The sequence below is a fragment of the Leptinotarsa decemlineata genome, unplaced genomic scaffold, assembly GCF_025532065.1.
Source record: "Leptinotarsa decemlineata unplaced genomic scaffold, Ldec_3_MD MMD2_tig00000251_RagTag_RagTag, whole genome shotgun sequence".
Classification (NCBI taxonomy): domain Eukaryota; kingdom Metazoa; phylum Arthropoda; class Insecta; order Coleoptera; family Chrysomelidae; genus Leptinotarsa; species Leptinotarsa decemlineata.
In genome coordinates this window covers 3,537,442-3,550,939 of record NW_027412547.1, presented here as the reverse complement: position 1 = coordinate 3,550,939, position 13,498 = coordinate 3,537,442, and the positions used below count along the sequence as shown (strand labels likewise).

Here is a 13,498-nt window from a genome sequence, read left to right as displayed (position 1 = left end):
CTTTCATATAAACATTGAATTACACGAAAAATACTTTCGAAACAATTATTTTTTTCCATTCAGTTCGTTCTCCAAACATCCGTTACGGAATGGGGAATGTTCCTCCTGACCAAAATCAAGTAGTTTTCAAAAAAAAAGCTATCAAACAACGCATTTTAAACTTATCATTTCAACCCTTTTTTTTATTATTTAAATACTTAAAAAAGAGAAATGAAATAATGCATTCAACATTTAAAGGGATTCGTTTCTATTTCACCATTTGGTAACATCGGTTATAGCTAATAAAGGACAATGAATCTGTTACCTGTATGAGACAAACAAAGATGACATATTTCAGAGGCGTGCTGTTCTGTTTACTTATGTTCCGAGTTCCGAGACATTCTGTAACATATGACATTTTCTGCAACTAACCTATCTTCCTCTATGTAAATAAATAACAAAACAACTGTTGTTTATGTGGCTTGTGGAGGTGGTATTGAACTATAATTTATATTTTGCCTTAATTGTTGATTTATAAAGATGATTTCCTTTTTTAAAGTCAAATATCTAGGTATGTATAAATTATTTCAACTTGATATAGGCGCTGTTGCCAATATGTGAATTAGACACAAATCACTTTAAACATTAAAACATCAATTTGAATACTTTTCGAAGTGAATTTGAAAAACTCATGAATTAAACTTAACTTAATTTTGTTCAAACTTGCATTTGCTGTAATAACCCAAATTGAGGAACATTTCCCATTGAATCCAATGAAAGAAGTAAAATTTCACTTAAGTATATGGAACCCTGTTATCCTCAATGGTGGACATCCGATATGTTTTGGAATAAGACAACAGTTAAATGTATAAGTTTGAAAATGTTCTTATAGGACGAAACTGCAAAAACGTTAGTTACAAATGAAAGTAGTAAAAACATAGAAAGTTTCAATTCCCTTTTCTTCAGAACTCCAAATAGTTTACGGTTCAATTTGTCGAATGAGTTGGTGAACAATATCGACAGTTTGAATAGAAAAGTCTGCCGGTCATAACCCGTGTGGATGGCAAGTCATTTCAGATGGAACTCTCCATTAACAATACATCTTCGAATATCGATGAAAGCAATTTTAATAATAGCTGCTGTAACTTGAGACTGAATGACGATATCAAGTTGCGAAAATGTAAGTACCCGTCATCCATTCATCAATTCTGGGGTCATGATTTGGTGATACATTGAAAATCTATATGGTGCTTGCCATGAAGTTTTGGCGGTACATACCTTTGTCTGCTGCAAAGACAATAGCTTGAATTCAAAATACATGATATCATTTTTGGGTCAATAACCACTCTTTAAATTAAATGAAAATTTGAAATTTTCGAGAGACGCATCGAATGCAACCTTCTACTTTTTCGTACTACTCTATGGTTTGAGCACACATGAGGCATTAGGGAATGGAGACAAGCAGTTTGGAGGGGGATATAGATTCCATATGGCTAGAAAATAAATAATCTGACACACAGTCCGTGTAAGAGGATTATTCAACATCCGGCGCTTCACAGCAAAGAATCTACGGAGAGCTACTTCCCAAGATTCTTCAAATTTTGGGTTTTTATCATGAAAATGGATACTCAAACTATGTCGCTCCGACATAGTTTGAGAAAATGTCACAGCTGACTTGTTTGTCGGCTGTGGCAGAACATGCACTTAGTGAAGGAACCTACAGGATTCTGTTTGAAAATACGGAACTCATTGCCCCCGACCAGGGATACCATCGCCGACTACCTACTGGTACGATAGGCAATAGAAATCCACAAACACACGGATAATTTCAACAGAAAAGAAGAAGCTGTGAACCTCAATCGAATATGTAATCCATTTCTAAGAAGTTCAAGAAAATCAAACAGCATGACAGCTTATATCAATTTTACAATGATTATCTAGGCTTAAAATTTTTGTTTTGGTTCGGCGAGTCTATGCAAGCTTGTGAAAATTTTACCTTTACATTTGGAACATGTGCATAAACAAAAAATACCAAATCACTGGAATTTATTACCATACTATGAAAATTTCAGTACGAAAATAAAATATGGCAACCCTGAATAATAAATAATAAAATAACCTATAAATTTATTTATTGGATCAAAACTGAAATGAAAGAAAATATGAAATAAAACTTGAATTCCAAACCTTCAACTTCAAAAAAAATGATTCGATGTTTAGATCTCAATATTTCAAGTAAAAATAGGGAATTCCTAGTATTGAGTAGCGCCGTTTTCCTGTGTTTTTTACTTTATGGCTACATACAGGAACTCTTATTTACAATCGAAGGATTTGGGTCCTTTGGATGGTTCTTGACATTAGTACAATTTGGATTGTACAGCATTTTTGGACTAGTCGAGACCAGAATAAGGAGAATTGGTAGCAGAAAGTAAGTTTCCATTGATCTTGAATTTTAGTTAATGTAACAAATTAATCATAATAATATTCGACTTTATTCATAACAACAGATAAAGGATATCTAATTTATATTTACATTAAACGAAGATAACTTTATGGCGAATGGCAAAGTGTCAGCTAAAGCTGTTTTTCAACTCGACCCTTTGTCTACTGGAACCGTTAAAACCATATGTCTGACATATTAAAAGGTTTTCAATCACTCTTTATCATCAACATTATATATCTTGTAGCGCAAGCTGACTTCTGTTACTAAATGATATAATTTGGCATATAATTGTGTTTTTCAGTGAACATTTGTTCATTAGGTTCCTTTTACAGTGTCTTTCATAGTTCTATCTTTCTTTTTTTTACATATTCTACGAGTTCTAAAACATTTTTGGGCTTCCACTTCTCCATCTTTATACAAACATTTATGGGAAACTCCCACAATTTTTTATATAAAAATGGAGAATTTGAAGGCAAAAACTTTTTTCCCAAAAACTTATCTCTCCTAAAATTATACCCCTTAAAATTCACAAATCATAATATTTCCGAGCAGAAAGTAATAGGTAAAGAGTCACAAAATACTATAGCTCAATAGGACTACACATAATTCAGGATTATTAGACCCTTGCTGCTGTGAAAATTGCAGCATTTTTTCTTGCCAAAAAGTTCCCTGAATTCATTCCAATTGAGAGCCTTTCAATAAACGGTGACTTCATTTGTGGGGAATATTATAATTGGTGATTTAAAAACAAAAAGCGAGAATGTGGTTATTGTGAGAATGAAGTTAATCTTTACAGTGAGTAATAACCATTTTCTCCTAAAAACATACCACTTTTGCATTATCTTAGTATAGTTTGGTTTGTATTTTGCTGGAATTTGGAATACAGAAAAATCAAATCTACCATTGAGTCGATGGCAATCTTGGTTGTAGCTAGGTGTTATGTCAGTGGGCATACTTGAAGACTGGCTATAAATCAAATCATCTAAAGGAACAATTTGTTCAGGTCAGTCTCAACTCCCTACACTGTTGATTTGAACCGTTAAAGTTACGGTACATTATTAGTTTTTAATTTCAATTCCATCGAGTCTATCAAGTTCTATTTTGATAAATGAAGCACAAGAAAATATGCTAGTTTTGTTTTCATTTTACCACTTCGAATTTAGGACTAGAACTCAACCGTGATGCAAATTTTCATCGTTAGATCTACACATTTTTGACACGTTTCAGTAGAACATGGTAAAAATGTAGCAGCAGGAGATCCACCGAAACCCATAAAATTTTTAAAGTGGTCTACGAGAAACAACATTTGGAAATCTCTGCTACTCTATACCCATTAGGCGAATAGGTAAACCCCCTTTTTAGTATAATAATAATGAATAACTTTATTGGGGGATGATAACAATTTTGAATTTTTACGTCAAAAGGTATAGAAATTAGAGGGTAATTATTATTAATTTTTTTCCTAAAAAACGGGGTTGCTGGTCAATCTCTGTACCCGAAGCTCGAAAGGCCAGCATCGTTAACCAATAACCATTCTCCACAACTGTGAAGTAAGGGATCGTTGGGTCCAAGAATGGGCTTGTTTCGTGCTATTAAAAATGATACTGGTTTGCTTATAGACTGATCGAGTTGGGGGTATATTATACTTATCGAGCCTAATCGGTCCAAATATCTCTTTATATTTGCAGAAAAAAGAAAAATTCGAGAACCAAGAGTTCAAATTGGCCGCGTGTCTGTTGGCCAATAAAATTGACGTGTCTATAGCGGTGTTGCCAAGTGTCAATTATTTTAACAAAAATACGAAGTTATGAAACATTAAAAAGAGTACATTGTCTCATACATTCAAGAAAGATAGCTGACTGGGTGGCAATATGGCGAATATATGATATATTACGTTGAATTTTATTAGGGTTCATGAGCCTTCGAGAACTATTTAAACATATAGCTCGTTAAATTCTATTTAGAACCATGGTTTTCAAGTACATTTCATTTTATATGGAGAATTTTTTCATGAATTTAAACGTTAAGGGGTTCATATACACTTCCATTATTAAAATTTCTGTGATACCAACATGAAAATTGCGTTTTGTGTTATTTGGATCCCATGTATAATTAATTCTCTCTTCCAGTGCATTTCTTACACTTTCTTCTTAGATTTAGTTGTCAGAAGTGAGTGTGATTTTACTTTGAATCACGAATGAATCAGAAACTGTTTATACGCACTCTCCGTGAATTCTACAATTTGGCAATGTTCATTATTTGTATTGTTCCTATTGGTTAATCGAACAAGAAGCGGGATTAGGCCCGTGACATCACTGGCCTAGAAAATCCGATTTTTAATAATTGATTATGGGAAAACAACGCTATTTAGAGAGCTGAAACAAAATTCACTATTTTTCAATTGGAAATTACTACCAAATGAACTGTAAACCAAAAATCATGAAACAAGTCCATTGTGTGCCCTAAGTAGACAACGAAGAAAAAATGTCAATGTTTCGCATTTCTGCCATTTTGAGGCAAGCCGTTATGATCTTAAGATCAGAGATTAGTGAACAACTATTTTGAAAGAGTGGTAGGGGTAGAGTTTGTGGAGTTCGAAGAATAAAACTCGATACTTTATTCGTTTTTCGTCCCCTTTTTTGTGGGATATTCGGTTCAGCCGGAGGAAAAACCCCAGGACGAATATCGACTGACTTTGATGTCGAAGAAGACTACATCAGGCTTTTTAGTTTGTATCTGCCCGAGGACGGGGTACTCTCCAAAGGCTGCCATAATTTATCTCTCTGGCTGATGATTCTGATAATGGTAGTTGACCAGACATTTCTACATTAGGCACATATTTCTCAGGCGTATTTCTGGTAAAAAAATTAAATATGTCAACATGTCATCATTAGAATCTTCCAATATTTCATAGTATTCAAATTGCACTGCCTGATATGTATTCTTTCAGACCATGTAATTTTTTTTTATTTTAAGGTCGTTTTTCTTGCAGAATACCTATCCAGACATATCTTTTACTCGCTCTGCTAACTTTGGGAACAATGGGCTTCTCAAATGCTTCTCTAGGTTATTTGAATTATCCAACGCAGGTGATATTCAAATGTTGCAAACTGATTCCTGTTCTAGCAGGAGGAATATTAATACAAGGAAAACAGTACGGACCACTGGATTTCATGGCCGCCGTTTTAATGTGTGTTGGGCTTACGACATTTATTTTAGGTTCGTATGAAATTTTTATAACTTATCGATGTATCATCAGGCGCCTGTGCAACGTCTTCCATTTGGAAGATTCGTCACGAGTAACGTCCTGTTTATGAAAAGTAGAAATTAATTTCATTTGGTCGGGACGACCACCGATAGACTGGTTTCGGGATACTTGCCCCTGGTCGTTACCATGCAGGTCATTTCAGACGAAGTGAACCGTCCGAGTATCCAGAACAAACAGCTTCAGCTTTCTGCGTAGCATTAACTGGGTTGTTGTTGTTTTTCCGTTGGGTATCTGCCACACGTACCTACAAAGTCGTAGGTTCACATGACAATCGAGGTGTAAGGTGTTTTTCACCTGAACTTGAGCATGTTATGCACCTCTTCGGAATATCATTATTATTCTGAGTCCCACCCCGGAGTATGTGTTTGTGGAGTTGTTCCCGGACTTTGTCTGCAGGTGGCGCAGTTGGGCATCCTACTGAATCAACTGCAGATAGAGTTTATGATTAGTTATAATTCATTTTATGAAGCTAGTGGGTACATCCTGGTTTGTTATTACCCTGAAGTAAGAAACCATACGCATACGCTTTTGATATGGCATCGCAAAAGGTATGTAACTGTACATTTCTTTGTTTATTATCACCTAGGTGGTATCTTGAACTTCCTCATCATCTTGAATCCTTTCATAGACACTTTTCAAAATGTCTGGTAACAAAATTCCTGATATGATAGTATGATTACTATGAACCTAGTTTAAAATATTGTAATACCTAAAATTCCCCCGTTGATATTTCACTTTAAAGCGATTTCCCGATTTCAGCATTAATGCTGTCTTTATGGAATTCCTCACTCTCAAAATCTTCATTTTTTCTATTGTTTTTAATTTGTGTCTCACCCATTTTGAACTCCGCCTTATGGGCTGGTGTAGAACGTTAGATTCGTTATTCCTTCCATATAATATGACTGAATTGAATTTTAATTTGTTCAAAAGGAAAAACAAAGAGTACTTTATATGAAATTGTTTTTATTCTTTACATGATTTCATGCAAAGTACATATTCAGACTAAATAGCCTTAATTTTTTATATTACTATATTTAAGAATCTCTTTCTTTTTATACTTCCATTCTTTATTTGTTAACTATTTTGTAAAGCATTCTCAAAATTTATATTTAATGATGCTTTTATATTTTTCTCTCTATTTGCACACTAATTTGTACCAATTGTCTATGACTTGTCACAAATGTATATTCATAACGTGATTAAATAAAAATTTATCTATCTATGTATCTATCCTTTGACAAACTTTGCGCATCCTACATCAATTGAACTCAAACATTTTTTTTCTCGGCAGCAAAAGCGAAAAAGGTTTTTCTTCTTTCAGCTGCTTAGAGGTTTTTTTATTTCAACCCATGCAAGAGTATGTTAATTTGAGAAAACGGTTTGACTGCTTCTGCGACTAAAAATGGTATTGAGCATATCTGTTGAGTTCAACTTTTTCGGGTACAATAAATTAATATTTTAAGCAAGCTTGATTTTGACCAGAGAGAACAAAATCTGGGCTGGTAGGCCTTGGCAGAATGGAAAACTTGTAGAACAAGTATTGTTCTACAAGTAGAACGCAATAGCATACGAAACGTTTGCTACAAGTTCCATTCTTCCATGACTCACCAGCCCGGATTTTGTTCTCACTAATCATGACCCGCCCGTCAAACAAAATAAAGTTTAAAATTGATCATTATACCAGGTGTCACGACAAAGTTTTGAAGCGTATTCTACAGTACTTTCCACTATTATGATCATCAAGACATTCTGTTGCCTGTAAATCTTTTGGCTAAATACTTTCATTTCCTTTTCAGCGGACTCCCATGTACAGCCTAGTTTCAATACAAAAGGGGTTATAATGATATCTGTGGCATTATTATGTGATGCAATTATTGGCAATGTCCAAGAGAAATCCATGAAGAGTTACGGAGCTGCTAATGCAGAAGTGGTACTATATTCCTACTCACTAGGATTTGTTTATATTTTTTGTGTTATGGTAATCTCTGGAGATTTTGCTGAAGGTCTCCATTTTTTTTCTCAGGTATGCAATATCATTCTTTCAAGTTTAAAATTTTCTATTTAGCAAGACCCAGTACCCAAAACAGTCGAATATTTTAATGAATGGGAAAAATATTAACGTTGTTGAAAGCAAAACCACTGGCCAAGCTGATCTTAAGTTTCGGCGGGGTTTTGTGTAAAAAAACTCAAAACTCAATTTGATCAATCAGTAATCAACTATTTTGTCATACCTGATGTGTGCAGTTCGAGTCGGTACATGAAAATCTAGAAAAACGCCAAAGTTGTATATCGATCAGCCCATTATTTTGTTAAATGGTAAAAAAACCAAAATACCATTTTTTTTGTCAGTTATATCTAATTTGATGGAACGAATTCTTAAAAACTGTTTGAGTTTTGTCAGTTCATTATGTCAATATCTGTGATGCTCTTGAAATTTTATTTTACATTTTGAATTGTATTGTCTTTCGGCGAACAGGGCGTTTAAACAAAAAAAAAAACCATTAAATATTAGGTGCCGATCAAAGTGCGAAAGAAGCTGTGCTACAAGTACATGTCATGGCAGGGTCAAGAACAACACCCAACGAAGTGTTCATCATTAATCATCATACGTATGGTCCCAACAATCCTCCAAACTAGCTGAAATTAAACAGGTCGTATTAACACCTTACAAAACTCTTAACTAAAATCAGAAGCCATCAAATAGCTGTCGCCTCAGCCATACAAGGCTCACTCATGAGTATCTAATAACTGCCTAACAGATCTCATCCTGCGATATATGCGAGACAGACCTGTCAGTAAAACACATATTAGTAGAGTGTCCAATGTACTTGTGATATACTGTCCAAAGGCTGGAGCTGAACATAGCCAAAAATCTCAAGGACATCACAACCACTCATCTCATTCTTAACCGACATAAAGGTATTACATAAATTTATAAATAACTTTTGTAAGTTACCATGTCAAACTGCTAATAACCACAAGGTTTTGCGGGTTGATTCCTGCACTGACGCCTGTCGGATATAATCCAAAGCCCTTCGTGGTATTAGCTAGGGGAGTAGTTGTTTTCTGATAGGCATCAGTCCATTCAACCTACTGTGTCCGAGACTGGCTTGAACGTTTGAAGTTCATTTCTTTAAATTTGTTTACTGCCAGTCTTCAAGCATTAACCCACTGACTAATGAGAAAGTGTTTCTTCCTTATTCAGAGGAATCAGGCAAATTTCGGATATGCAGTTGGTTAGCACCTCGTCCACTAGATGGAGTGACATTTTGTTGTTCGCCCCAACTTAGGAAGAGGAATAAAATACTTTGAAAGAATTCCGATTTTCAATTATGGAATATCATTGACTTTAGGTCGATGATGGCCATTATCTTGCATTGATGAGTGGCTAATGAGCCCGAAACCGGTCTGCAAGTGTGCCCGTTCCAAAATTGATGGTCGACTCTTTCAGTTATGTTGCCAATTGCATATGCAGGTAATTTTCTGTGAAGATTCCTGCACTGACGTCTGTCGGATATAATCCAACGCTCTTCGTGGTAATAGCCAGGGGAGTGGTTGTTTTCTGATAGACGTCAGTCCATTCAACCTACTGTGTCCGAGACGGGCTTGAACATTTAAAGATTAAATTTAGCCCACTGACTAATAAGAAAGTTATAAATATGTTTTATATCTGTTCATTCAGATTTTAAACAGAAAACAGATTCTAAGTAAAGAATACTCAATACAAATTCATAAAGTCAAGATATCCAAAGTGCTTTTTCTAACAAAATTTTCTAACAAAAACAACAAATCATCAGTCATTGATAATATCACCTCTTTACTGTCTCTTTTGTTAGAATCAAATCCTCATCAAGCACCTCATCCTCTCTTGCCGTCGTGTTTTTCCTTCTACTGTTATTATCTGCATAATCATGAATACGTAGTTTTTTTTTTATACTTTTAATTTTCTTATTTCATATTTTTTCCCTTTAATTTCTGTTTGTATTTCTCAATATTAATGTAGTTGATCTGTTACCACAAACACTTACCTGATATTATAAAAAAAGGTAGCAAAATAATAGAACAATTCAAAGATTATTTTTTAGAGAATAAGTTAGTTCTGAACGATGGAAAAACAAATTGTATCATGTTCAAAGTCAATAACAGTATAGAAACACCACAAAACATAATTATGCACAATCAAAAAATCATTTGTAATACTTCAGTGAAGTTTCTAGGCATATACTATACATTGATGACACTTTAAGTTGGAGTAGTCATATAGATAACCTTTGCAATAAACTATCCTCGGTAACATACGCCATGAGAGTTCTAAAAAAAATGTTGATCTTGAAGCACTAGTTGCAGTATATTATGCGAATTTTTACTCCGCTATGAGACAAGGGATAATCATCTGGGGCTCATGTCATGGGTTTAATAGAGTTTTCCTATGTCAAAAAAAAATTATCAGAATTATCTTTAATATAAATACAAGAGATTCCTGCAGAGGAGCCTTTAAAATCAACAAACTACTTACTGTGTCAGCAATCTATATATATGAATCGATAAAATTTATTATCAATCATCCAGGCCATTTTGACATACATCGCAAAACGCATATTTACGAGACAAGACAAAAAAAAGACTTCTCATATCCCATCCATGCAAAATCCCTATATGAACGTAGCACTATCTACGCTGGAATGAAATTTTATAATAATCTTCCGAAAAACATAAAAGATATTGTCGTTGCTAACAGATTTCTGAAATCTGTAAGAAAATTCTTATGTGATCTGGAGCCCTACAATACTGATGAATATTTTCTGGCCTGTGGAAATTTATGAAACAAAATTTTATTCAAAATTGCGCTATGTATTTATAGAAATTATCTCTACTTTCAGTAATCATGCGCAATATGACGCACATTTTAATATGTTTGTAATCGTGTTTGAAACTTGAAGCAATTCATTTTGAATGCTTCATTTTTAGATTTATATGTACACATATTTGATATCTTTACAATTTTCCTTTTGACGTATTTCTCAGACAAAAATTTTCTGCCACTCCTGTGAATGATTATAAAATACTCTGTTGAAATAAATGTATCTATCTATCTATCTATCTATCTATCTATCTATCTATCTATCTTAAACCGCTTTAGATATATTTCAAGGCCACAACACAAGCAATTGAATTGCTTAGGTGGGTTGTTTGTTTTTGAAGTGGAATGTAATACTTTTATATTATAACATGGTAATTCTGTAAATTATGGTATGTGAATAAATTGAAATTGAAAAAATTATGAAATTCTGAGAAGTAGGTGAGAATTAAGGAAAAAATATTACATCACTCAGAGAATAAACTTCAAAACAAACTATACGTGCAACTGTTCAGACTTGAGGAATTTATTTCCAGCTGTCTTTCATATTTCCATTATGGTTTTTTGTCAAATGAATTTTTTTTCAGGATCCTAAAAGGAGTTATGGTTATACCTTCATTTTCTCTCTCACGGGCTACTTGGGAATTCAAATCGTTTTAACACTAGTCAGAAGAGTAGGTGCATTTGCAGCAGTTACTGTTACAACTTGTCGCAAAGCAGTCACTATTGTCATATCGTTCATATTCTTCAGTAAACCATTTACATTCCAGTAAGTATTAGATATCAATCAGGTTTCAGATATTGAATCAGTTCAGTTATACTTTTCTTATTGATTACATTAGATGTTATTACCATAGGAAACAAAAAGAAGGATTTGTTATGAAATTGGCCAATACTCGATGAAACTACATGATAAACGTACTCATTTACACTTTATTGTGTTTATGAACCGCAACACGTATTCCACTATACAAGAGCTTCTTTAGCTGTGTTTAATACTTGGGTGTTCATAGCAACTTCACTTGATCTCGTTTTCAATTTCATCAGTGGAGAAAAAATTTGACAGAGGATATTTATTCAATTCTTTTTTATCATTGAATTATTGTTGATGGAATCTATTGATTGTTTCAAAATGTTGAACTGATATTTTGATTCTAAAAACTAGTTCTTGTTAACGACCAAATGAAATGATGTTTTTCTTTGTTTCAGGTATTTATGGTCTGGGTTACTTGTTTTAACGGGAATTTACCTAAATGTATTTAGTAAAAACCATCCATTTTCTATGGTAGAGTGTGAAATGCTTATTAAAGCATACCTGAAGTCTTTGAGGACAAAATTCACTTTCTCTAGGGCGAAAAGTAGACATTATTCAATAGAAGTGTAGTAGTATGTGCAAATTATAATAAATAACTGATTTCTCAATGTCCGAACCACAATTTTATAGAGTTATTTCCTCAGATATCTGTCCCGGAATAGATTAGTCACAACTGAATTTCGATTAAATGATAGTGTATTTGTCAGTTCAATGCTCTACATAAAACTTAGATGTATCACTTGATTATTCTTGAAAGACTTTGCACGTAGGTGAGTAAAATCGAAATGAGATAGCACATTGGCCAGAATATTTTCAATTCCAGTTATATGATGAATTCGGCCACCGAATTGGACCCTTACTACCAATCCATCTATTTGGGTACGTTCTATCCAGATATTCAGTAACAACCTGTGAATTGTATATATGATGAATTCGAAACCAATATTTCTGTAGGATACATGCATCTTGTGTTATTCTTGGGGAAAGCAGGCGACCAAGAATTTGAATTGAAGTTCGTCTATCGGAAGATAAAATAAATTCATTTGTCTGATTCTGTACGCCCGTACTGCAGCAAATATTTCCTTTTCATTACTATGTTAAAACGCCGTTCTCCATTCAGAAGTAAATAGCTTGCCGACTCCGCCAACATCATCATCATCATCGCCATCTCAGAATGTCAGAAGTTGTATAGAAATGACAAAAGTTGCTCAATTTTTAGAGACTCTGAACCAGTTCAAGACTCGTTTTTGAGCGCGAATAGTCTTGTCCACAGCATCCGATAAAGTTTTATAAAAAAACATGATTATTCCTCAAATCGATTGTACGTTGGTAAAGAAAAGATTTTTCAGGTAATTTTGTCACACTGCGTCAGTTTACTTGAGGATGGTTTAATAAACCGAAACCGGTGGTAACTAATGAGGCGTGCGTTTCCATAACTAATTAGATCCATGTTTCACTAAAATTGAGAAAATGGCGACAATATCTTCTTTGACAGCTTTGACACATACCTATATAATTGTAGTGGACCAAATACCAGTAAAACTATGATATTAAAAAAATAGTACGTTTCCAAAACTAGCTACATTCTTCATAAACACTGTTACAAAAGTGTGTAAATCCACTGCCGTAAGTGCTGTTTGAAAGGTGCATAGATCCAATAGTATTATGTTATTCATTGCATGCTACGGTTTCAAAACTTGTTAGATCCTGTTCGTATGTGCACGGTTTCGTTACTGTTCACGTACACATACGATTTTTGTCAGTAGTTGTTTGAACGTGAAGCAGTCTTGTTGTGATTTAGTGTGTTTGCGGTTTAAAAATAAAGCTGAGATTCCAGAGCTCCTTGAGAATGAAGTGCAGGTTAAAAAAGAAAATATTTCCGATGTCGATGCACTTTTGAAAAAACCTTATGGTCCTAATTGGAGAAATGCCGCAGATGATTTGTCATTTTATGAACGCGAATATTATTGTCCACACCATCCGGTAAGGTTTTATAAGAAAACACGGTTATCCCCTAAATCGATTGTATGTTGGTAAAAAAAAGTTTTTTCAGGTTTTTTTTTTGTCAAACTGCGTCAGTTTACTTGAGGATGGTTTAATAAACCGAAGCCGGTGGTAACAAATAAAAAAGTTATT

At 34.0% G+C, this 13,498-nt stretch overlaps 1 protein-coding gene across 2 annotated transcripts; it reads left to right on the top strand.

Annotated features, from left to right (window-relative positions):
• Positions 1-1,903: 1,903 nt before the first annotated feature.
• On the top strand, positions 1,904-11,984 carry Papst2 (adenosine 3'-phospho 5'-phosphosulfate transporter 2). Of its 2 annotated transcripts, none has more exons than XM_074173541.1 (5): positions 1,904-2,407; positions 5,415-5,641; positions 7,487-7,620; positions 11,136-11,317; positions 11,758-11,984. In XM_074173541.1, the coding sequence occupies exons 1-5, from the start codon at positions 2,184-2,186 to the stop codon at positions 11,930-11,932; spliced, it is 942 nt and encodes a 313-aa protein (XP_074029642.1). In that variant the 5' UTR covers positions 1,904-2,183; the 3' UTR covers positions 11,933-11,984. The 2 variants fall into 2 exon arrangements, with proteins under 2 accessions (XP_074029642.1, XP_023015703.1); XM_023159935.2 differs by having other exon boundaries at positions 1,911-2,407; positions 7,487-7,713.
• Positions 11,985-13,498: the final 1,514 nt, after the last annotated feature.

Coding starts and splice junctions, on each gene's coding strand:
- Papst2 (XM_023159935.2), top strand. CDS start 2,184: ATGATTCGATGTTTAGATCTCAATATTTCAAGTAAAAATAGGGAATTC. Junction 7,714..11,135: donor GTCTCCATTTTTTTTCTCAG/GTATGCAATATC, acceptor ATTTTTTTTCAG/GATCCTAAAAGGAGTTATGG. Junction 11,318..11,757: donor AGTAAACCATTTACATTCCA/GTAAGTATTAGA, acceptor TCTTTGTTTCAG/GTATTTATGGTCTGGGTTAC.